This window comes from Gopherus flavomarginatus, chromosome 21 (genome assembly GCF_025201925.1).
Source record: "Gopherus flavomarginatus isolate rGopFla2 chromosome 21, rGopFla2.mat.asm, whole genome shotgun sequence".
In the NCBI taxonomy this organism is placed as follows: Eukaryota; Metazoa; Chordata; order Testudines; family Testudinidae; genus Gopherus; species Gopherus flavomarginatus.
This window is the reverse complement of record NC_066637.1, coordinates 22,666,586-22,690,361: the sequence shown is the minus strand read 5'-3', so window position 1 is coordinate 22,690,361 and position 23,776 is coordinate 22,666,586. Positions and strand designations below refer to the sequence as shown.

The window sequence follows — 23,776 nt, the reverse complement described above, 5'->3', positions numbered from 1 at the left end:
ACCAAATTAAACAAATAAAAGGAAATGAATATGAAATTAAAACTAGACGTAATAATTAAAACAACAATAGCTACAAATGCAGTGAACACCACACTGAACTACCTCAAGTTGAGGGCAGTTGAGAAGGAACTGAAGTGGCAGCAGTTTTGTGCCTGCCTATATAACCTCACATAGGAACACAAGGATGTGTACTACGCAGGCATGGACCATGGACACTGCTAGGTAAAATCTCCAATTGAGAACGTACATGCACACACACATCCTCTGATAGGTTTCAGAGTAGCAGCCGTGTTCGTCTGTAACCGCAAAAAGAACAGGAGTACTTGTAGCACCTTAGAGACTAACAAATTTATTTCAGCATAAGCTTTCGTCAGGAGCGGCTCTAGGTATTTTGCCACCCCAAGCATGGCAGGTAGGCTACCTTCGTTGGCTTGCCTGCTGGAGGTCCCTGGTCCCGCGGATTCGGCAGCACGCCTGCGGGAGGTCCGCCAAAGCTGTGGGACCAGCGACCCTCCGCAGGCATGCCGCCGAAGGCAACGTGCCTGCCACCCTCGCAGCAACCGGCAGAGCGCCCCTGTGGCTTGCCGCCCCAGGTATGCACTTGGCCTGCTGGTGCCTGGAGCCGCCCCTGGCTTTCATGGGCTACAGATCACTTCTTCGGATGCACAGAATGGAACACACAGACAGAAGATATTTATACATACAAAGAACATGAAAAGGTGGAAGTACGCATACCAACTGTAAGAGTCCAATCAATTGAGATGAGCTATCATCATTGGGGGGAGGGATAGCTCAGTGGTTTGAGCATTGGCCTGCTAAACCCAGGGTTGTGAGTTCAATCCTTGAGGGGGCCGCTTAGGGATCTGGGGCAAAAATTGGTCCTGCTAGTGAAGGCAGGGGGCTGGACTCAATGACCTTTCAAGGTCCTTCCAGTTCTAGGAGATTGGTATATCTCCTATTATTATTATTATATTATAGGAGAAAAAAACCTTTGAAGTGATAATCAAGATGACCCATAGAAGGTGTGAGGAGAACTTAACATGGGGAAATAGATTCAATTAGTGTAATGACCCAACCATTCCCAATCTTTGTTTAAACCTAAGTTAATTGTATCTAATTTGCATGGAGCACCCATTAGGACATATACTTGAAGAATGTAGAATGTAAAATTACAAGTCATGCAGCAATTTTGTAATGAATTATGTTGGTCTCCAACATTATATGTGTATTTCAATTGAAGAGGGAAACAAACAAATGTGTTTGCGACTAGTGAAATTCTATTTTCCACTTACTCTTTTTCATACAAGGGAATGGTAAGAGGAGTTTTGTCCATACAGGATTACTAGAATCCAGACAGATAGGGAATCAATCTAATTAAATGATAGATAACAGACAACATTATGTACACAAAATGAAGGAGGGATTGTTTCTGCCTTTTGCTGTAAGCGCTTATAGGGAAGTACATCCACTAACTCTGCGTCCCACAGTCCACACCTACCTATGGCTGGGCAATTTCATACATGCTGCTAGACTTTATAACACAAATCTCTCTTTTCAGCAGTCAAACTGAGAACATAAGCCAAAAGATTTTATACTTAGTAAACTGACTATCCTTTTAAAAATGCTTCTAAAATTAACAGATCCAGAAATTACTGACAATAAACCCTACAAATCCCAACCTGGGCCATGATTCCTCATAAATAATGACAATGAGACAGAGAAAATGGGATTCCAGAGTTAGGTTTACTGGGATCTCCTGCTCCACACTGATCAAACTGATAATCTTTCAGGATCTTATGCTTTACACTACAGGCTTTTACACCTAGCTACAACCAAAGAACAGCTTAACTGCAGATTCTTCTAAAGGGCTTGTCTGGATTTTTCTCCAGTGATCTCCCTTCAAACGGGAACATCCATGAAGTACAGGGTTCATTCACAGACACACAAGACCATTCAGCAGCACCAAAAGTCAGACAAGCACATACGTTAAGAAGGGGCCGGGGGGAGTCTAAATCTGCACAATACTGATCTGCAGAGATTCAGGTTATTAAAGTACACAACACAGCAAGGCATCACACTCATGAAACAAATTTCAATGACCTAAGAACCCAACTATTAAACCAATGAAAAATACTAATCTCATTACAAAACAGAAAGTCAAGCTGTATTTCCTGCAGGCCCTTAACACATAGGGCAAAAGAGGATTCAACTTTTGCTGAATGTTAGACATTAAATATCTCAGTGTTTTGAAATGTGTAGCTGTACTGACGTTTTTGCAACATCAGAATTAGGGAGGAACATTTAAAAGAAGCAGTAGAATAAAGAAGTATTACCTGGATCCAGTGCTGGTGCTAGCCCATTGGTGACCCTAAGCAGGAAAATTTGGGGGCTCCCCCCACTGTATACTAATAATGAATAGGGCCCCCTTGAGCTGGTTGGGGCCCTAACCAATTGCTTAGTCTGCTTATGACTAGTGCTGGGTCCGCCTGGATCCAGGAAAGTGTGTTTATGGGGGCAGGGAGAGAAAGTTGTATAACTCCCAACAAGATATATTCTAGCAAAGCTGCTGAAGACACAGTTTGCATGCATAGCACCAGCATGAGTTAGGCTGTTTATGGTTCTCTCCATCCTTACATTTTAAAGTAGCTGTGTATATTTGTCACTGTACTGAACATCCTGAAAACTGAAATCCCCAGTTTAACCACAGAAGAGGGACAGCATGGGTAAAAACAGTGCAAGCTTCCCCAAAGTTATCACTGTGCCTCAACCTTGACTTCTCTCTGTCTGGATTACTGAGATTGCCAAGAAAACTGCTAATTAATGTCATGACCCATTACTGTACCTTTCGTTATGACTTGCAATGTTCTATTTTTATCAATTGGAAAGCTGATATAATGCAATCTTGCATAAAACCTGAAGGCTTCCTGTGCATGAAGATCTCTTATGGTGGAGAGTTCATTGGATTACTAAAGAAACTGGCTTTAACTAAAGTGTTTGCCAAACATTCCTGGAGAGGAGTGGGGATAATTTTAAATGCATCACAGTTTACACAGCTCCAAAAGGCATCTTTTACTAAATGGATGAAAGGCCTCTGAAGTGACCAAATACAGAGAAAAAGAACTGAAAATTTGTGTTATTTACAGAAAGATAAATAAGGGAAACATAATGCCTCAGTTCACCTATGAACATTGTTATCAGACTTTGCCAAGAAAAAAGGAACTATTTCTATCTAAAGTATAGATGGACACAGAATACAGAGGATGGCTGAACTTTGGGAGCTGATAAGTACTCACAAGCCACGGATTGGGAGAACAAGACTGCTTGTAAAAGGAGAAGGTCTAAAACTATCATTCTTTAACATTTGATTCCAAGTCTCATAGCACCCGATATCTCAGCTTTTCATACACCACGACTAGCTCATATTAACGCTAAATACTATCTTTGTTTATGTATTTATTTTCTTCAATTAAACAAATTTAACTACAGTTTGAATTTGACTGTGCTAGATACAAGACAATTCCTGCTGTTGAAGAAGGGATCTAACATCAGATAAAGGAGCTTGGGGAACTGTGAAGTCTGCCCATAAATGTGCCAGATATGACGGTGTCTTTGCTGGCACAAGAGCCCTCAGACTTTAAAGGTGCTGGGGAATGTTTAAATGCCATTACAAAAACTAACTGTCCCAATGGTGGCATTTACAGCCACTAGAATGAGACAACACTCCTTTCACTTAAGTCAAAGAACCACCAGATGGTAACAGCTGTCAATCAGTACAGACCTGTTCTGGGTCTAAACCAGTCCCCTACAGGTGGAAGGCTTAAATACCAATCCTGTAAGAATTCAGCTCCCTTGTAGTTATGTTTTCCATTGTATATGTATCTACAATGTGAATTACTAAATATGCTTAGTATTTGTCTATAACTGGAACATCTTTGGAATAAAGCTTTGTTATATGCCACTGGCCCTGTGACTAACAGAATATTTAACTATTTTAAAATTACTCATACTACATGGACACAAAACTGCGATCTGCTCTGTACACAGAATGTTTAAAAAGAACTTGAAGCATTCCATGTTTACAAAAGAAATTAATGATAATTTGTTCCCCAGTTATCAGTGAATCCCCTGCAAACTGTAATCCCAAAGTAAAAAATCCCTAACCTCACAAATCAGAGCCATCTTTTTTAAGCTAAAATAAGCAAGGACAGATGCTTTTTGGAGGGACATTTCTCAATCTTTTTCCTCTTGTGACTCACCATCCCACATCCCAGAATCCTTTGTACCAGTTCCCTTGGATCTTCAAAAAGACTGCTGGCTCTTGGGTGGGGTTGAAAGCTTCTGTCCCTCCTCCCTCCTGGCTGCTGAAGTGAGAGTGAGAGAGATTGAATGAGTGAGTGAGTGAGTGAGTGAGAGAGAGAGAAAGAGAGAGAGTTTGTGTATGTAGAAGCTTTACTCACTCTCCCCTCCTCCTGGCTGGCGGGGAGAGTGTTATTTTCTACTCTCTGCCCCTTTCTTTTTGAATAATTACAGACAGCTGCAACATCTTAAGAGTTTTTTTCTCTCCAGCTCCCAGTTTGTTTGCTCTGGTAGAGCTCCACTTTCTCCTCTAACCCTGACTGAGGAAGGTTTTTTTCTTTTCCCTCACTGCTGACAGTGGCAACTGATGCCCCCAGTCTGGCCAAAGGCAGTTCAAAGAACAGTTCCACTCTCGTTCCCCTGCCCACCCTTTCCCAGGTCTTGAACCTCATAACTAAAAAGTAGATACAAAGGACAGAAAGGCCCCATTAAAGAGGTCCTAATGAGAAGCCCAGCCCTGAACTCCTCCAGGTACTGGAGAGTGGGAAGATGTCAGTATTTCTAACACAGTGACCTTCTTGTTCCCTACTTGAGGGCTCCAGATTTCATTTCAGTTTTTGATACCTTCTTTCCAACAGCTAGAAAAGGATGAAAGAGCTTTGTGCCTTTTCTCCCCATCCAGAGCCTCTTGGATGATGCCAGATTGTGTTGCTATCACTCTACTTCTCTCAAAGTCTGTAACTGAGGAGAGCAGGTGGGAGAGAAGAGGTTTCAGCCCCTCCCCAGTCTCTTGATTACTGGGAATTTTTTAGTGCAAAGAAATGCAAATGAGAAGCTGTTTGTATAATTCCAGATCACTGCTATGAGATTTCGACATCAGCATGTGCTGTGCATTCAAATGTATTAGAAGAGTTAAAAACATTCCAGGCACTGAAGTGTGATTTCAAGGCCATGGAATTTTGAGAAGGCACAGTGAAGCAGAATGCCTTTTGCAGTGGACACTGGAGTTGTGAAACTGTTTTTTATTGTTGCAGAGTTCTCCTACTCTTGCAACAGCTGAAGGACAGTAGAATGCCTGGGGCTGGTTTTAAGTCACTCTAAAGGAAAACACGGGAAGCTGTATAGCTAAAATAAGAGAACAGAGCAATTCTTTAATTGGAAAGGAGTAGACAAAAGAGGGGGAAATAACCTAACCATTAATAGTGCTACACTAATCAACTTCCATTTGATGTTTATTTAAAAGAAAATTAAATAAAACCCAACTAGATTTATATGACAAGACACACACACCTAGACCTCTTTTCCCACAAGAGACATCATACATCCCATTATTCCTTAATCAGTGTCCTGGAAGCCTACGTTTGAGGTCCCAAAGTACCATTCCACACCATCACACTGCAATCTTCCATATACACATTTGGAAATATGTAAAGGGGACCAGGTGCCATTCTTCCCAGGCATTTTGAATCATTCTTAAAGGTCTCCATTTTATTTTAACCACACACTGATACTTACTTAATACTATGACTTACTAGCATTTTACAGATATCAGCTAATCTTTAATGCCCCTATGAAGGAGCCACACTTTAGGACCATATGCCTTGTTATATAGACATGGATCCTTCTATAATACTAAGGGAATGAGGGGGCACTTGTATCTCAGATCCAACATTCTTGAACTGAGGACACAGAAGTTCCACCATCTGTAAACATCGCTCATTCTATTCTACCTCCTGGAATGCTATTCAAACACTGAAGCAGATGGGAGGAAGGAAGTACAGAGCGAAACTCACCTGCACAAGCAAAACATTTTGAGAACCAGCGTTCCTATTAATAACCTTATTTTCTCCTTCATGGTACTGCTTCTACAAGATCCTCACATTAGGAAGCTAGCAAGCAGTTATAATCCTCTGGAGGAAGAGTGCTGAGGAACTCCACTAATTAAACAGAGATTGGAACACTGCTCTCTTGACTGAACATTTGATCTAGACTTAGTACTGAGAGAACAGTAATTTATGAAAATGTAACAAATTTACAAATCTCAGCTTTAGGCACATGGCAAATACAAATTACAGATGCTGTCACCACTCTGGTAAAATGAATTCTATCTCCACTTGGTACTTGAGCCCTGGGTCAAATCATAGGAAGTCTAAACATACAATTTAATAAAATGAGAAAGCCTTTGGTTCACTATTGCTTAACTCTTAGTTTTATTCCTTGATAGGACTACACTTTTTAGAAAATTCAGTAGATCTTTATGGCTATTAGGAAGAAAACTAACATATCTTAAAAGTTTGTAATTCTCCAAACCCCTTCTGACTTGATGTTATAGCAGCTAGAAAGGCAACTGGAATAAATATGAGACGCAGAGGGTAGACTTTCTAAACAGTCATAGATTCACTGATTCTAAGGCCAGAAGGAACCACTGTGATCATCTATCCTGATCTCCTATATAACACAGGCCACAGAACTTTCCTGAATTAATTCCTGTTTGCATCAGAGCAGACCTTTTAGAAATCACCCAATCTTCATTTCAAAATTGCCAGTGATAGAGACTTTACCACAATTCGCGATAAGTTATTCCTATAGTTAATTACCCTCACTGTTATAATCTGTACCTTATTTCCAGGCTGAATTTGTCTAGATGCAACTCCCAGCGACTGGATCTGGTTATACCTATGTCTGTTATCACACAAGTGCTTATAAACAGAATATAGCAGGATAAGAAGTAATAAAGAGACAGGTGACAAGAATGATTAGGGACATGGAAAAATTCTCATATGATGAGAGATTTAAAAGATTGGCATTGCTTATCTAAGAGGAAACATAAAAGGGGGCACGATAAAAGTCTACACAACAATGAATGGTATAGAGAAAGGTAGATTAGGAACCTTTACTCACCCAGTTTCATAATACTAGAACATGGAGATATTAAAGAAAACTGAAAGATGATCAATTCAAAACTGATATAAAGAAATCCTATTTCAAACACCACACGCTTAGCCTGAGGAACTCATTGCCGCAAGAAAAGATTGAGGCCAATAATCTGGCAGGCGTAAAAAAGGCATTCAAAATGTATATAAGTAAGAATATCTAGTTATAATAAAAATATTAAAAAATAAACAAAAGCCTGGGAAAGGATATACATTCATACTGCAGAGCTTATGCCAACCTCTAACTATTGGAGATTAGGAGGAAACTTTCTGTGGGGACATCCCATAACTGCCTTCTACAAGATTTCTTGAACCTCTTTTGAAGCAGCTAGTGAAGGTCATTTCTGATAACAGGATACTGGACGAGGTCAACCATTGATCTGATCCAATAAGGCAACTCATATCTTTGTCAAGCAAGACACCAAATACGAATCTGTCTTGGAAGAGACAGATACTATGAAAAGCTTTACTAATTGGTCTGTCTGAAAAAGATTTCTTCGTTCTGGGAAGGGATGGGGGTCCACCTAACCAAGAAAGGGAAAAGCATCTTCGAACACCAACTCACTAACCTAGGGAGGAGGCCCTTAAAAATAATAGAAATATCCAAAACATGAGACCTGTTAATAATGAGTGACATTAACTACCCAGACACCTGTTGGAAAAGTAAGATGGCAAAGCACAAAATGCAGACTAAGTTCTTTGAAAGACAAAATGAGTCAGCAGGGCCTGGCAAAATTCACTCTATGCTAGAGTATTAAATGAACTAGCTGAAGCAACCTCAGAACCATTGGCAGCTATCTTTGAGAACTCATGAAGGATGAGTGAGGACCCAGAGGACTGGAGAAGGGCCAACATAGTGTTTACCTTAAAAGCGGGAGTAGAGAGCACACACGGAATTATAGACCACTCAGCCTAGCTTTCATACCTGGAAAGATGCTGTAATAAATTATTAAACAATCGATCTATAACACCTAGAGAATACAACAGGGTTACAATTAACAGTTAACATGAACACCATAACTGGTGTTCTTCAAGGTGTTGCTCATGTGTATTCCACAGTAGGTGTGCATGCTCGCCACGTGCACTGGTGCCGGAAGTTTTTCCCTTAGCAGTATCCATACTGGGGGAGCTCTGCAGTGACCCTTGGAGTGATGTCTGTAAATCGTGCTATAAGGGGAGCCACGGGCTCCCTCCACCCTCAGTTCCTTCTTGCCAGACAACTCGACAGAGGGGAAGGAGGGTGGGGTTTGGAATAGACATGAGCAACACATCTTGAAGAACGCCAGTTACAGAACAGGTAACCGTCCTTTCTTCTTCGAGTGATTGCTCATGTGTATTCCACAGTAGGTGATTAAAAGCAATATCTGCTGGAGGTGGGTAGGAGTTCACGATAGCTCAGGACGAAGTACCGCCTTGCCGAACCTGGCATTGTCCCTAGACTGGGAGACGATCACGTAATGTGAAGTTAATGTGTGAACTGAGGTCCAAGTGGCCATCCTACAAATGTCTTGGATAGGGACATGGGCTACATAGGTCGCTGATGAAGCCTGAACCCTCGTAGTGTGCGCCCTAATGATCGGAGGCGGGGGCACCCCTGCCCGATCACAGCATGTGCGTATGCACGAAGTGATCCAGCGGGAAAGCCGCTGGGTGGAGATAGGCTGCCCCTTCACCCGCTCGGCCGAGGCAATAAAGAGTTGCAAGGATTTCCGGAATGGCTTGGTTTGATCCAGATAATAAGCCAGCACCCTACACACATCGAGCGTGTGGAGGCAGCGTTCCTCATTAGAGGAATGGGGCTTAGGACAGAGCACAGGAAGAAAGCTGCTCTGTTCCATATGGAAGGTGGAGACCACCTTCTGGAGGAATGCCGGGTGTGGGCGAAGCTGGACTTTATCCCTGTGGAAGACCGCATGGGAGGTTTCGAGGTTAAGGCCCTAAGTTCCGAGACACATCGGGCCAATTTGATCGCTACAAGGAAGGCCACCTTCCATGAGAGGCGAGACCAGGAACACGTGGCCAGGGGTTCAAAGGGAGTTCCCGTGAGTCGGGACAAGACCAGGTTTAGGTCCCATTGTGGCATAGGGGGTCTAGTGTACGGGAACAATTGGTCAAGGCCCTTCAGGAAACGGGAGGTCATAGAGTGAGAGAAGATCAAATGTCCTTGAACCAGCGGGTGGAAAGCTGATATGGCCGCGAGGTGAACCCTGGCGAGGTAGGTGCTAGTCCTTGGGCCCTAAGGGATAGGAGGTAGTCCCGGACAAGCTGGAGAGGCATGGCGGAGGGGGAAACCCCCCGCTCACTCACCCACCTGGCGAACCTGGACCACTTCGCCACATACGTCTGAAGCGTAGACAGCTTCCTGCTTTCCAGGAGGACTCACCTTACCTGCTCCGAACACCTGTTCTCCTCCTCATTTAGCCACAGAGCAGCCACGGTGTCAGGTGAAACGTGGCCAGATTGGGATGGAGGAGGCGGCCCTCGTCCTGGGAGAGGAGGTCCAGATGGAGCGGCAGCACCCTCCGGGGGGCCACGAAGAGGCATAGGAGGGTCCATACCAGCGTTGATGGGCCTATGCCGGGGCTATGAGAATGACTCTCACCTTGTCCACTTTCACCTTCTGAAGGACCTTGGCAATGAGGGGGAACAGTGGGAAGGCATAGAGAAGCTGGCCCAACCACCGTAGGAGGAATGCATCGGAAATCGCACCCTTCCCCACCCCTCCCCTGGAGCAGAACAGGGGGCAATGCCGGTCCTGGTGGGTTGTGAACAGGTTGATATGGGGAACTCCTTACTCTCAGAAAAGCCAGTGAGTGACCTCTGAGGCAGTCCACTTGCATATTGCAGATGCCCGGGAGGTGGGCCACCCTCAGGTCGATATCGTGGGCTATACAGAACTCCCATAGGTTCAGGGCTTCCCGGGAGAGAGTTAGGGAGCGCGTCCTGCTTTGCCTGTTGATGTAGTACATGGCAGCAGTGTTGTTCGTGAGGATCCTGACCACCCTGCCATGGACAGGTCCGGGGTTGACCACATTCCCTGGATCTGCATGTTCCCTCTATGGGCTCCCCAGCCGAGGTCCGAAGCGTCGGACATCAGGTCTATGGATGGGCTGGCATCCTGAAAGGGAACTCCTTGCAGCATATTGCTTGGGCAAGATCACCATTGAAGGGAAGCCGGTATCAGGGATGGAACCATGAGCGCCTTGTCTAGGCTGTCCCGAGCTTGAGAGAATTGGGAGACTAGCCAGATCTGGAGGGGCCTCATTCAAAGTCTGGCGTGGCAGACCACATATGTACACACCGCCATGTGCCCCAGAATTCGAAGGCACGCCCTCACCATGGTCACCGGGAAAGCCATGACTGAGGTAATAAGATCCCTTAAGTCTCAAACCTGTCCAAGGGGAGAGAGGCTGTGGCCCTCGAGGAGTCCAGCAGGGCCCCAATGAACTCTATGCACTGAACAGGAACTAATGTTGATTTGGTCTCATTCACTGCTAGGCTGAGACCGGCGCATGTCGTTTGGAGCAGCTCCACGTGGGTCTTTACCTCGGAGTGCAACTCCCCCTTGAAGAGCCAGTCGTCCAGGTAAGGAAAGATCTGCATGCACTCCCGCCTGAGATAGGCCACTACCACAGCCATACATTTTGTAAAGACCCTGGGTGCCAAGGATAGGCCAAACGGGAGGACCGCAAACTGGTAGTGGTCCATCCCAACCAGAAAGCGGAGGAAGCGCCTGTACCCCTCCAATATATGGATGTGAAAATACGCATCATGAAGGTCCAGGGCCGTGGACCAGTCCCTCAGGTCCAGGGAGGGGATAATAGAAGCCAGGGACACCATGCAGAACTTGGAACAGAGTAGAAACCAGTTTAGGTCCCACAGGTCCAGGATAGGCCTGAGGCCGCCTTTGGCCTTCAGGATCAGGAAGTACCAGGAGTAGAACCTTTCGTCCTGGAATTCTATGGGTACCCTTTCCACCGCCCCCAGGTGCAGTAGCTAGTCCACCTCCTGCCTCAGGAGGCGGACATGCTCCGGGTCTCCTGGGGCCACCATGGAGGGCGGGTGATTTGGTGGGGGTGAGGTGAACTGCAACATGTAGTCCTTGGAAATGGTACTGAGGACCCATTGATCTGATGTTATGCAGGACCATGCCCTGCGGAAGGCAGACAATCGGTTGCAGAACACAAACTTTATTAAACGAGGGTCTCCCTGGCAACAGGCCCGGTGCCCCCCTACAAATAGTCAAAACTGCCTCTTTTCCTGCCTTTTGCCCTTGATGGGCCCAGGCTGCGGGGGCAGAGCAGGACTGCCACTGAGACCGGCATTTCTGGTCTCTGGGTCTTTTATACGGGGGCTCGTATCTGCTCCTCACAGGTTGAGTTGCTGGAAGCGATTTGGCCTTATCCTTAGCTGGAGGGACGTAGAGGCCCAAGGTCTGCAAGGTAGTGCAGGAATCTTTCATCCCATGCAGCCTGACATCCGTCTGGCACGCAAAGAGCGCCTTCCCATCAAACGGGAAGTCCTGCATCAGGGATTGGGACTACATCGACAGTCCCAACAACAGGAGCCACGATGCCCTGTGTATGGAAATTGCGGAAGCCATTGAGCGGGCCGCAGTGTCAGCTGCATCCGATGCCGCTTGCAGGGCTGCTTTAGCTGCCGCTGCCCCCTCTTCCACCAGCACCTTGAAGTCCTTCCTATCTCGATCCGGGAGGAAGGGCTCGAACATAGGTAGAGACTCCCAAAGGTTAAAGTCATATCTGCTTAGTAAGACTTGGTGGTTGGCTACCCTAAGCTGGAAACTCGCAGAGGAATAAAGCTTTCTCCCAAAGGAGTCCAGCTGTCTGGCGTCCTTATTTTGGGGGGTGGGCATGGGCTGGCCCTGTCGCTCCCTGTGGTTTACCGATTCCACCACGAGCGAGTTGGGTGCCAGGTGGGAATAGAGGTATTCGTGGTCCTTGGCCAGCACTAAGTATTTCCTCTCTGCCTTCTTGGAGATAGGGGCGGAGGAGGCAGGAGTTCACCACAGGGTGTTGGAGATGTTGGCAATACCCTGGTGCAGGGGCAGGGCCACACGGCCCGGTGCCGAGGGAAACAGAACATTGAAGAGGGAATTGGATGGACCCTCCATCTCCTCTGCCTGCGGCTGGATGCCACCCGCTTTAGCAGGTCTTGGTGTGCCTTGAAGTCCTCCTGTGGGACTGATGGCAGAGCGGCCAATATAGTGTCGTCTGGTGCCAGAGAGGGGGCCTGTATGGAACCAAGAGCCTCGGTGGGTGCCAGGGCGTCAAGCCCCAGATCAGAGTCCGGGCGCGAGTCTGCCAACTCGTGACCCGCCGACTTGTCCCGTAAGTGGCTGAATGAGGCCAATGGAGCCTGAGATGCTCTGGCGACCGAACAAGCCCCTGTCCTGGCTGGCGTCTGTGGCCTCGGTGCCCACTGGCACCACTGTCCCTGCCACGGGGCCCCTTGCCATTGACCCAGCTGAGAGCCTGATGGCACTATCTGTCCCAGCTGAACAGCGTGAATGGGTGGCCAGGTACCAAGGCCAAGATTGGCCACGAATGCTCGGTGCCCCAGGAGCAGTAGGAACGGTGCCTGTGATGCCATCTCCCTCGGGACCTGGACCTCGACATTGAGGAATCATAGAATATCAGGGTTGGAAGGGACCTCAGGAGGTCATCTAGTCCAACCCTCTGCTCAAAGCAGGACCAATCACCAGACAGATTTTTGCTCCAGATCCTTAAATGGCCCCCTCAAGGATTGAACTCAAAACCCTGGGTTTAGCAGGCTAATGCTCAAACCACTGAGCTATCCCTCCCCCCAAACGATACTCACCCGAAGAACTACTTCGGTACCTGTGACGGCGATGCGAGGACTGATGCCCCAGTGCCAAGGCACCCCAAGGAGAGTCTCGAGTGCGACGTCTAGCTGATCGGGAGCTGGAACGGGAATGACAGCGTCTATCCCGTCCAGAGCGGCTGCGGCACCCACGCCACGCAGGGGAGCATTCCCAGTGGCTCTCTTGGTGCCTACGCTCACTGGCAGGAGGCATCGAGGGTCTCTGTGACTCCCGTCCCAAAGGCGACCTGGATGGTCTGGCCGGAGTTGAGAGTGGGCAGGAGTTGCAAAACAAGCAACCACTGTGCGCTGAGCGGTGCGGGGAGCGATCCTCGGAGTGGGAGCTGTGGCTGGCTGGAGAGGTCTGGTAGGCACCCAATGGCTCATAATGTCCTTTGCATCCTGCATCGCCTCCGGAATCGATGGCATCCATACCGGTGGGGATGCACGGGCCAACGGTGCTGGGCTACTCCGCACCACACGAGTCGGAGGTCCTGAACCCAGGGGGGACCGAGGGCTGCCCAGCGTGGGACCAGCCTCCCTCTTTTCCTTGTCACGGTGCCGCTATGAGGTAGGGCCCTTCCCTTGCTTTCTGGAGGGAGAGCGGCGCCGATTGGTCGAAGGGGCCTCACTACACACCGACGATGCAGCAGCCAGCGCCAAGTCTGATTGGCATGCCGGCACTGGGGCCACACCGACTCCATCAGGAGAGCTCGAAGTCTAATGTCTCTCTCCTTCTTAGTCCTTGGCTTGAACGACCTGCAGATCTTACAATGGTCACTGATGTGAGTCTCACCCAGGCAGTGGAGACACTCAGTGTGCAGGTCACTCCTAGGCATAGAATGGTGACAGGAGTCATACGACTTGAATCCTGGGGCATGGGGCATGCCCCGAGCCCACTCTAACAAATGAAGAAACGATCCACGAACAGTACCACTAAGGTCGAGAAGAAAAGGCTGCACCAGAGCTGGAGCACAAGGTTCTGACTACCTTCACTGGTGGCAAGTAACTGAGGGTGAGGGAAGCCCGTGGCCCCCTTACAGCGCAATATACAGGCGCCACTCCAGGGGTACCCGCGGTGCTCCCCCAGTACGAATACTGCTAAGGGAAAAACTTTCAGCACCGGTGCACGTGGTGAGCATGCACACCTACTGTGGAATACACATGAGCAATCACTCAAAGAAGAACAAATTGTGCCATATCAACCGAATTTCCCTCTTTGACAAGGTTACTGGCATAGTGGACAGGGAGGAAAATGTAGATGTGATAGATTTTGATTTCAGTAAGGCTCTTGACACAGTCCCACGTAACATTCTCATAAGCAATCTAGAGAAAAGTGGTCTAAATGTAATCACTGTAAGATGGGTGCAAAACTAGATTGTATTTAAAGAATAGTTATCAATGGTTTGCCATCAAACTGGGGGAATATATCCACTGGTGTCCTGCAGAGATCTGTCCTGTGTTGGTATTATTCAGTGTTTTCTCTAGTAATCTGGATAATGGAGTGGAGAGTATGCTTACAAAATTTGCAGATGACACCAAACTGGCAGGGTTGCCAGCATTTTGGAGGACAGGATAAGAATTCAATACCACCTTGACAAATTGGAGAATTGGTCTGAAATCAACAAGATGAAATTCAATAAAGACAAGTGCAAAGTATTACACTTAGGAAGAAAAAAAATAAAATGAACTATTACAAAATGGGGAATAACTGAATAAGCGGTAATACTGTTAAAAAGGATTTGGGGATTATAGTGTACCACAATCTGAACATGAGTCAACAATGTGAAGCAATTGTAAAAAAAAGCTAATATCATTCTGGGATGTATAACAGAAATGTCTTATGTAAGAAACGGGAAGTAACTGTCCCACTCTACTCCACATTGGTGAGGCCCTCAGCTGAAGTATTGTGTCCAGTTCTGGGCACTACACTTTAGGAAAGATGTGAACAAACTGGAGAGAGTCCTGAGGACAGCAACAAAAATGATAAATAATCCTCAAAATCTGATCAATGAGGAAAAGTTAAAAAAACTGGGCATGTTTAGTCTTGAGAAAGGAAGACTCAGGGAGGATCTGCTAAGTCTTCAAATATGTTAATGGATGTTATAAAGAAGATGGTGATCAACTGTTCTCCGTGTCTGCTGAAGGCAGGACAAGAAGTAATAGGCTTGCTCTGCAGCAAGGGAGATTTAGGTTAGATATTAGGACAATCTAACTATGATATTAGTTAAGCAGTGGAATAGGTGTCCAAAGAAGGCTAGGAAATCACCTTCACTGGAGGTCTTAAAGAAGTTAGACCAGGGGTGGGCAAACTATGGCCCGCGGGCCACATCTGGCCTGTCAAACCATTCAATCTGGCCCTCAGTTCCCACCATGGAGTGGGGCCTGGGGTTTTCCCCACTACAGCGCTCCAGCCGGGGAATGGGGTTGGGGGCTTACCCCACTCTGCACAGATCCCAAGAAGCAGCCAGTACGACCCCCCTCCAGCTACTACATAGTATACGGAGGCGTGGTCAGGCAACTCTGCGCGCTTCCCTATCCGGAGGCACCGCCCCCACACCTCCCATTGGTCATGGTTCTCAGCCAATGGGAGCTGTAGTGGTGGCGCCTGCAGACCGAGCATAACGCAGAGCTGCCTGGCCATGCCTCAGAGTTGGAGTGGGGACATACTTCTGAGAGCTACTTGCGGTAAGTGTTGCCCGGAGCCTGCACGTCTGAGCGCCCCACCCGCCCCCCCACGCTTCAATCCCCTGCACAGCTCTGATTCCCTCCCACACGCCGAACCTCTCTATCCCAGCCCAAACCCCCCGCTTGTACCCCAAGCCCCTCATCCTCAGCCCCACCCCAGAGCCCACACCCCCAGACAGAGCCCTCACACCCCTCCCCCAATACTCCAACCCTCTGCCTCAGCCTTGAGCCCCCTCCTGCCCTCTGACCCCTCAGTCCCAGCCTGGACCCATGTCCTGCACTCCAAACCCCTTATCCCTACCCCAACCCGGAGCCCCCTCCTGCACCCTTAGCTTCTCATTTCTGGCCCCACCCCAGAGTCCGCACCCCTAGCCAGAGCCCTCACCCCCTCCCGCATTTCTACCGCCAATTTTGTGAACATTCATGGCCCGCCATACAATTTCCATACCCAAATGTGGCCCTCAGCCCAAAAACTTTGCCCATCCCTGAGTTAGACAAACACCTGTCAGGTACTCTATGTGTACCTGGTCCTGCCTCAGTGCAGGGGGCTGTACTAGATGATCTCCTGAGGTTCCTTCCAGCCCTACATTTCTGTGATTCTTGGTACTGCACTGGAAACCATGGAATAAGAGGAGAAAATAAAAGCAATCATAATGTCATCAGCAACAATGTCATGGAAATTTTGTTCTGATAGTATTTAGTGCATTGTGTGCGCTGTCACTGCTGAATCAGTGTATTAGCTGAGTGTGTCCTGAAGAGATACCATAGCAAAGAAGGTGCCTTAACTGTAGGATACCTGCCTTTTCACAGTTTCTGCAAATTGAGGCCTCAATACTTCTGTCCACTTGGTCCCTCATGCAGTTGTCTTCAATGGGAACAACCATTTCTTTGGCCTTCACATGCAAGACAACAGACTTCTGGCATTCATACCAGGGCTTAGTCATTTGACGGTTTGTATAAGAGTACTACTTCCTGTCTGTTGAGGCATCTCCCACTAGATGCTTGATCCGATTCCAATGAGATAATCTCCTCCACAGCTGAGTTGAGTTGAAAAATTATGCTCTTTTAACATTTGCATAGAAAATATTTCCCTAGCAGAAACTATGATGATTTTCTGCTTGGGAACTTCTAGGGTTTGGTCCAGCCCAAGAAGCTTAGAAGATCCTTTTGAACCTGGTGTAACACTATTCCATCACGAAAAGACAGTTACTCACCTTTGTAACTGTTGTTCTTCAAGATGTGTTGCTCATATCCATTCCAATTAGGGTGTGCGCATGCCGTGTGCACAATCGTTGGAAGATTTTTACCCTAGCAACACTCGGCTGGTCGGCTGAGGCGCCTCCTGGAGTGGCGCCTTTACGGCGCCAGTTATATACCCCAGCTGACCCAGGGCCCTCTCAGTTCCTTCTTGCTGGCTACTCCGACAGAAGGAAAGGAGGGCGGGTTTGGAATGGATATGAGCAACATATCTCAAAGAACAGTTACAAAGGTGAGTAACTGTCTTTTCTTCTTCGAGCGCTTGCTCATATCGATTCCAATTAGGTGACTCCCAAGCCTCACCTAGGTGGTGGGGTCGTAGTGAGACGTTGCAGAGTAGAGAACCGCTGAGCCAAATGCCGCGTCACCCCATGACTGTTGGACAATCATGTAGGGGGAAGCAAAGGTATGCACCGATGACCAGGTTGCTGCCTTACATATCTCCTGTATGGCTACACGAGCCAGGAAGGCAGAGGAGGAAGCCTGAGCCCGGATGGAGTGGGCAGTAAGGTGCGTAGTTGGCACACAAGCCAAGTCATAGCACGCATGGATGCAAGATGTGATCCAGAATGAGATGCACTGGGCTGAGACTGAGAGGCCCTTCATCCAGTCTGCCACAACTACGAACAGCTTGGTCGTCCTCCTAAAAGGTTTCGCTCGTTCGATGTAAAAGGCAAGGGCCCTGCGAATGTCTAGGGCAGGGGTTGGCAACCTTTCAGAAGTGGTGTGCCGGGCCTTCATTTATTCACTCTATTTTAAGGTTTCGAGTGCCAGTAATACATTTTAACGTTTTTAGAAGGTCTCTTTCTATAAGTCTATACAGGTCTGTTCCATCTTACACGCATTTAACATGCACAATTTCAGCTTTGCGTGGTTGGGAGAAAGAAAAACAACAACAACAAAAAACGGGCGATTCCACCAGCATGAGACATGAATCTACTGTTCCCACAACAGCATGTCTTTAGGCCTATGATAAGGGTCTCCCCTATAATAACCCTGGCCAAAAAAAAAAAAAAAAAAAAAGTTTAAATAGTGCGTCTGTCGTGGAGTGAGTGAGAGATGGGAGAAGCGAATCTGCTGTTCCCACTACAGTATTCAGTCCCCCTGTGTCTCTCATTCTGTGTGCATTTCGCCGTGCTGAGTGAGACTCTACTGTGCTTGTACTGTTTAAAGAGACAGTACGTATTTTTCATACTGTATAACATGGCCCCTAAACGCAAGGCACCTACTTCATCTGATGCTCAACCAGAGAAACAGCGTTGTGTTCCAACGCTGGAGGAAAAACTGTCCGTGTTGGACTTATTGAGAGACGGTATGTCCATCACTAACATGGCGCGTAAATACGGCCGCAACAAATCTAGCATCCGTGCCATCAAGATTCGAGAGACAGAAATTCGTCAAGCCGTGCCATCAAGTGCTCCAGTAACTGCTAAGGTGATGAGCCAAGTGCGTGATAAGACTTTAGTGAAGACTGAAAAGCCACTAAACTTGTGGCTGTAAGACATGAACCGTAAACGTGTGCTTATCAATGACAACATGTTGGGAGAAAAGGCTTTTAGCATCTATGCACTGTTCAAACCTCCTGCCAAAGAGGGACAGCCTTCTGATAAGAAGGAATTCAAAGCCAGCCAAGGCTGGCTTAAGAGTTTTAGGAACCGCTTCAACCTCAAAAACGTGCAGACTACTGGTGAAGCTGCTTCTTCCAATGAGGACGCAGCAAAAGCCTACCCCGAACCATTAAAGAAAATCATAGAGGAAAGGGGCTATCTTCCAGAACAAGTTTTTAATGCCGATGAGACTGGGCTCTTCTGGAAAAAAATGCCCACCCGCACTTACATTTCGAAACCAGAAAGACAAGCCTCTGGCTTCAAAGCATCTAAAGACCGTGTGACTGTGTTGCTGCATGGCAATGCAGCTAGGCATTTAATAAAGCTGGGCTTGCTCTACAGGGCTGCAAATCCTCGTGCCCTAAAAGGCAAGAACAAAAATCTCCTGCCTGTGTTCTGGCAATCAAATCAAAAGGCTTGGGTGACGGCATCATTATTTCTGGATTGTTTCATTCTGGGGGTCAATCAGTACCTTGAAGAAAAAGGACTTGATTTTAAAGTGTTGCTGATCATAGACAATGCTCCTGGACACCTTGTGGCACTCCGGCCTGCAGATAACAACGCTGAAGTCGTTTTTCTCTCCCCTAATACCACCTCCATCCTCCAACCTCTCGACCAAGGTGTCATTAGCTGTTTCAAGGGCAGGTACATGAGGCTTACCTTTTCATGGATCCTTACCACTACGGATGCTGATCCCAATGCTAATGTGATGGAATGCTGGAAGTCCTTCAACATTGCCGATTGCATCACTTATATTAAAAAGGGAATGGATGCAATCGAGTCTGAAACAGTCAATGCATGTTGGTGAAACCTATGGGAAGACTGTGTGAGTGATTTTAAGGGTTTCCTGACCATTGATAAAGAAGTGCAACTCATTGTTCAGGTGGCCAGGCAAGTGAGTGGTGATGGCTTTGTCGACATCCCTGAGGAAGAAACTGAGGAATTAATTGAGGGCCATAGAGAAATATTGACTAACAAAGAGTTAGAGGAACTGATAAAATCTTCTACAGAAGACGAAGATGATGACGAAAAGGAAGAGCGAGCAACTTGGATCTTCACAAATTTTCTGAAGTGTTCCAAGCAGCGAAACACTTGAATGATTTAATTTCTGAATATGATCCCTCTATAGAACGAAGCCTCAAAATCACACGTAGTATTACCGATGATTTGAGATCGTACCAAGAAATGTTTGAGGCGCTCAAGAGACAACAGCAACAGTTGCCAATCACCATGTTTTTAAAGAAAAAACAACCAGCAGCAGCAGAGCCCACCCAATCAACTTCTCGAGCTGAACCAGAGCCAAACACAAAACCAGAGCTCTACATCACTCAAGCCTGGCCCATCATCTCCTGGATCGACATCAAGCCCTGATGATTCAATAATAGTGTTGTCAGGGGAAGAGGAAGACTAATCATTGAAATGTGTATAATACAAGACTAGCAAGAATATCCAGGATGAGTGGTGGCTGTTCAGGTTTACAGTCCTGCACTGTACTGTACTGTTTTCATGTTTTATTCTTTCATTCTTCTGTCTCTCTGTTATATTATTAAAAATACTGTAAAATTATATTTTGCATATGTAGTCTTTATTATATACTGCACTGTACATTGCTGTATACAGTACATAGTACTTTATGGGTGATTTAATGGATTTTCAAGGGTCATTTTGACTATACGCGGTTTTCGCTTTACGCATTAACAGCGGAACGTAACCCCAGCGTAAGATGTGACAGACCTGTATTATATAACTAAACTACTGTTGTATGTAAAGAAGGTTTTCAAAATGTTTGAGAAGCTTCATTTAAAATTAAATTAAAATGCTGATCTTACGCCGCCAGCCTGCTCAGCTCGCTGCTAGAAAGGGGTTTTGTTCACCTAGGCTGGCAGCGGGCTGAGCAGGGCCTGCAGCTGGGTTGCTGGCTGGCAAGAGGCTGGCAGCCGGGACTCCAGACCTGGGGTGGGGGGGTCAGGGGTCAGGGCAGAGGGCTGGGGGGTGTGGGGGTGCCGTGCAGAAGGCTGGGTGTGTAGGGGGTTCAGGGGTCAGGGCAGAGGGCTGGGGGCTGTGGGGGTGCCAGGCAGAAGGCTGGGTGTGTAGGGGGTTCAGGGGTCAGGGCAGAGGGCTGGGGGCTGTGGGGGTGCCAGGCAGAAGGCTGGGTGTGTAGGGGGTTCAGGGGTCAGGGCAGAGGGCTGGGGGGTGTGGGGGTGCCGCGCAGAAGGCTGGGTGTGTAGGGGGTCCAGGGGTCAGGGCAGAGGGCTGGGGGGTGTGTGGTGCCAGGCAGAAGGCTGGGTGTGTAGGGGTTTCAGGGGTCAGGGCAGAGGGCTGGGGGGTGTGGGGGTGCCGCGCAGAAGGCTGGGTGTGTAGGGGGTTCAGGGGTCAGGGCAGAGGGCTGGAGGTGTCAGGCAGAAGGCTGGCTGTGGGGGGGTTCAGGGGTCAGGGCAGAGGGCTGGGAGGTGTGGAGGTGCCGCGCAGAAGGCTGGGTGTGTAGGGGGTTCAGGGGTCAGGGCAGAGGGCTGAGGGGGTGTCGGGGGGGTTCAGGGGTCAGGGCAGAGGGCTGGGGGGTGTGGGGATGCCACGAAGAAGGCTGGCTGTGGGGGGGTTCAGGGGTCAGTGCAGAGGGCTGGGGGGTGCCACGAAGAAGGCTGGCTGTGGGGGGGTTCAGGGGTCAGGGCAGAGGGCTGGGGGGTGTGGGAGTGCCGCACAGAAGGCTGGGTGTGTAGGGGGTTCAGGGGTCATGGCAGGGGGCTGGAAGGGATATGCCCTGTTCCGCTCCCTTCCCCAAGGCCCCGTCCCTACCTCTTCTCTGCCTCCCTTACAGAGCAGAGAGCGTGCTGCCACTCTTCCCCCTCCCCCTCGCAAGGGCCACCAGCTAATCAGCACAGGGAAGGAGGGGAGGGGCAGGAAAGCAGCACACTGGGGGAAGAAGCTGGAGAGGGAAGAAGCTTGGCTGCGCAGGACCAAGCTTCTGCCTCCTGCCCCTACAGGGGACAGTGGTGGGCAGTGGTGCTGAATGGGGTTGGTGGCCGGGATGGGGTAGGCAGCAGTGTGCCACTCAAAATCGGCTTTACCAGCCCCTGGTCTAGGGAGTGCAGCTGTTGTTCTCGTCGAGAAGCATGCAGCTTCGGATAGAAGACCGGAAGGAAGATGTCTTGGTTGACATGGAAGGCAGAAACCACCTTAGGTAGGTCGCAGCTGTACCTTGTCCTTATGAAACACTGTACATGGTGGGTCCAACGTAAGGGCTCTAAGATCCGAAACATGTCTCACCGAGGTGATAGAGACGAGGAAAGCTGTTTTCCAGGAAAGATACAGGAGCGAGCAAGTGGCCATCGGCTCAAACAGGGCACCCATGAGTCTGGATAGGACCAGGCTGAGGTCCCACGTAGGGGCCGGATGCCAAATTTGCGGGTACAGACATTCCAATCCCTTGAGGAACCTGCTGACCATGGGACTGGAGAAGACCGACAGCCTATTTATGCCTGGGTGGAAGGCCGAAATCGCTGCTAGGTGTACTCTGATGGATGAAACTGCTAGGCCCTGCTGTTTCAAGGACAAGAGATAGTCTACGATGGTAGGCACTGGCGCCTCCAGATGGGCAGCATTGCTCAGAGCACACCAGCAGCAGAAACGCTTCCACTTGGCCAAATACCTGGACCTAGTAGAGGGCTTTCTGCTACCCAAAAGTACCTGCTGTACTGAGCGGGAGCAACATAGCTGAGATTGAGTTAGCCATGCAGCATCCATGCTGTGAGGTGGAGGGACTGCAGGTTCGGATGACAGAGACGGCCATGTTCCTGAGTGATCAGGTCCGGCCACAACAGAAGTGGAATTAGAGTGCTCACCGACAATTCGAGGAGAGTGGTATTCCAATGCTGCCTGGGACACGTCGGGGTGATCAAGATTAAGCAGGCCTTGTCTCTGCACAAATTGAGAAGGACTTTGTGGACTAATGGGAATGGAGGAAAAGTGTAGTACAAGCGGTCTTTCCACGGTATCAGGAAAGTGTCCGATAGGGAACTTGGGGTGTGCCCCTGGAGAGAGCAGAACACCTGGCACTTCCGATTCTCACAAGAGGCAAAAAGGTCTATCTGGGGAAACCCCCACTTCCGGAAAATGGAATGGAGAACGTCCGGGCAAATCGACCACTCGTGAGCCAGAAAGGACTGCTGAGGTGATTTGCCAAGGTGTTTTGGACTCCTGGGAGAAACAACGCCACCAGGTCGATTGAGTGGGCTATGCAAAATTCCCACAGGCAAATGGTTTCCTGACAGAGGGGGGATGATCGCGCTCCCCTTTGTTTGTTGATATAAAACATGGCCGTTGTGTTGTCTGTGAAAACTGCAACACAATGGCCCTGAAGGTGCTTGTGGAACACATGGCATGCCAGGCGCACTGCTCTCAGATCCTGTATGTTGATGTGCAAGGAAATCTCTTGTGTGGACCAAGGGCCCTGTGTGCGAAGGTCTGCGAGTTGAGCACCCCAACCCAAAGATGATGTGTCATGGTCACGACCAGAGGGGGCTGCGGGGCATGAAATGGCACCCCTTCGCATGGGGTTCAGACACCAGACCAGGGAGGTTAAGACTTCCATCGATACCTTGACCACTGTGTCCATATTGTCCCCGCCTTGGCGGTATACGGTTGAGAGCCAGGCCTGAAGTGGACGGAGACGCAGTCTGGCATGTTTGGGCGCAAAGGTGGAAGACTCCATGTGTCCCAGAAGACTGAGGCACGTGTGTGCTGTCGAGGTCAGGAAGTGTTGGAGGCCGTGGATAATGCTCACCATGGACTGGAAGTGGGAGTGCAGTAGGCACGCACAGGAGAGTTTTGAATCCAAGACTGCTCCGACGAAGTCAATTCTTTGGGTCGGCTCAAAAGTGGACTTTTCAACATTGAGCAGCAGGCCTAGCTGTCTGAACAAGCTCATGGTGAACTGGACATGAGATTGCACCTGGTCCTTGGAGCGACCCCGAATGAGCCAGTCATCGAGGTACGGAAACACTTGGATCTGATGTCGACGGAGGGAGGCAGCTATGACGGCCATACACTTTGTAAAGACTCTTGGTGTTGTGGATAGGCCAAAGGGAAGGATGCTAAATTGGAAGAGCTGTTGGTTGACCACAAAGCAAAAGAAACGCCTGTGCGGCGGGTAAATCG

The 23,776-nt window shown here is 48.4% G+C and overlaps 1 protein-coding gene across 25 annotated transcripts in view; it reads right to left on the bottom strand.

Moving 5' to 3' along the window:
• EIF4G3 (eukaryotic translation initiation factor 4 gamma 3) overlaps nt 1–23,776 on the bottom strand; it is a 529,091-nt gene that overhangs the window by 330,386 nt on the left and 174,929 nt on the right. For 22 of the 25 annotated variants that reach the window (XR_007770674.1, XM_050931156.1, XM_050931132.1 and 19 more), the window contains exon 4: nt 4,257–4,361. The exons of the other annotated variants lie outside the window; for them this stretch is intronic. Coding sequence is in view for 21 of the 22 variants with exons in the window: in XM_050931156.1 (XP_050787113.1) it covers nt 4,257–4,259 (3 nt within the window). In the remaining variant the exon portion in view is untranslated. The remainder of the gene's footprint in view (nt 1–4,256; nt 4,362–23,776) is intronic. 25 annotated transcript variants of the gene reach the window in all.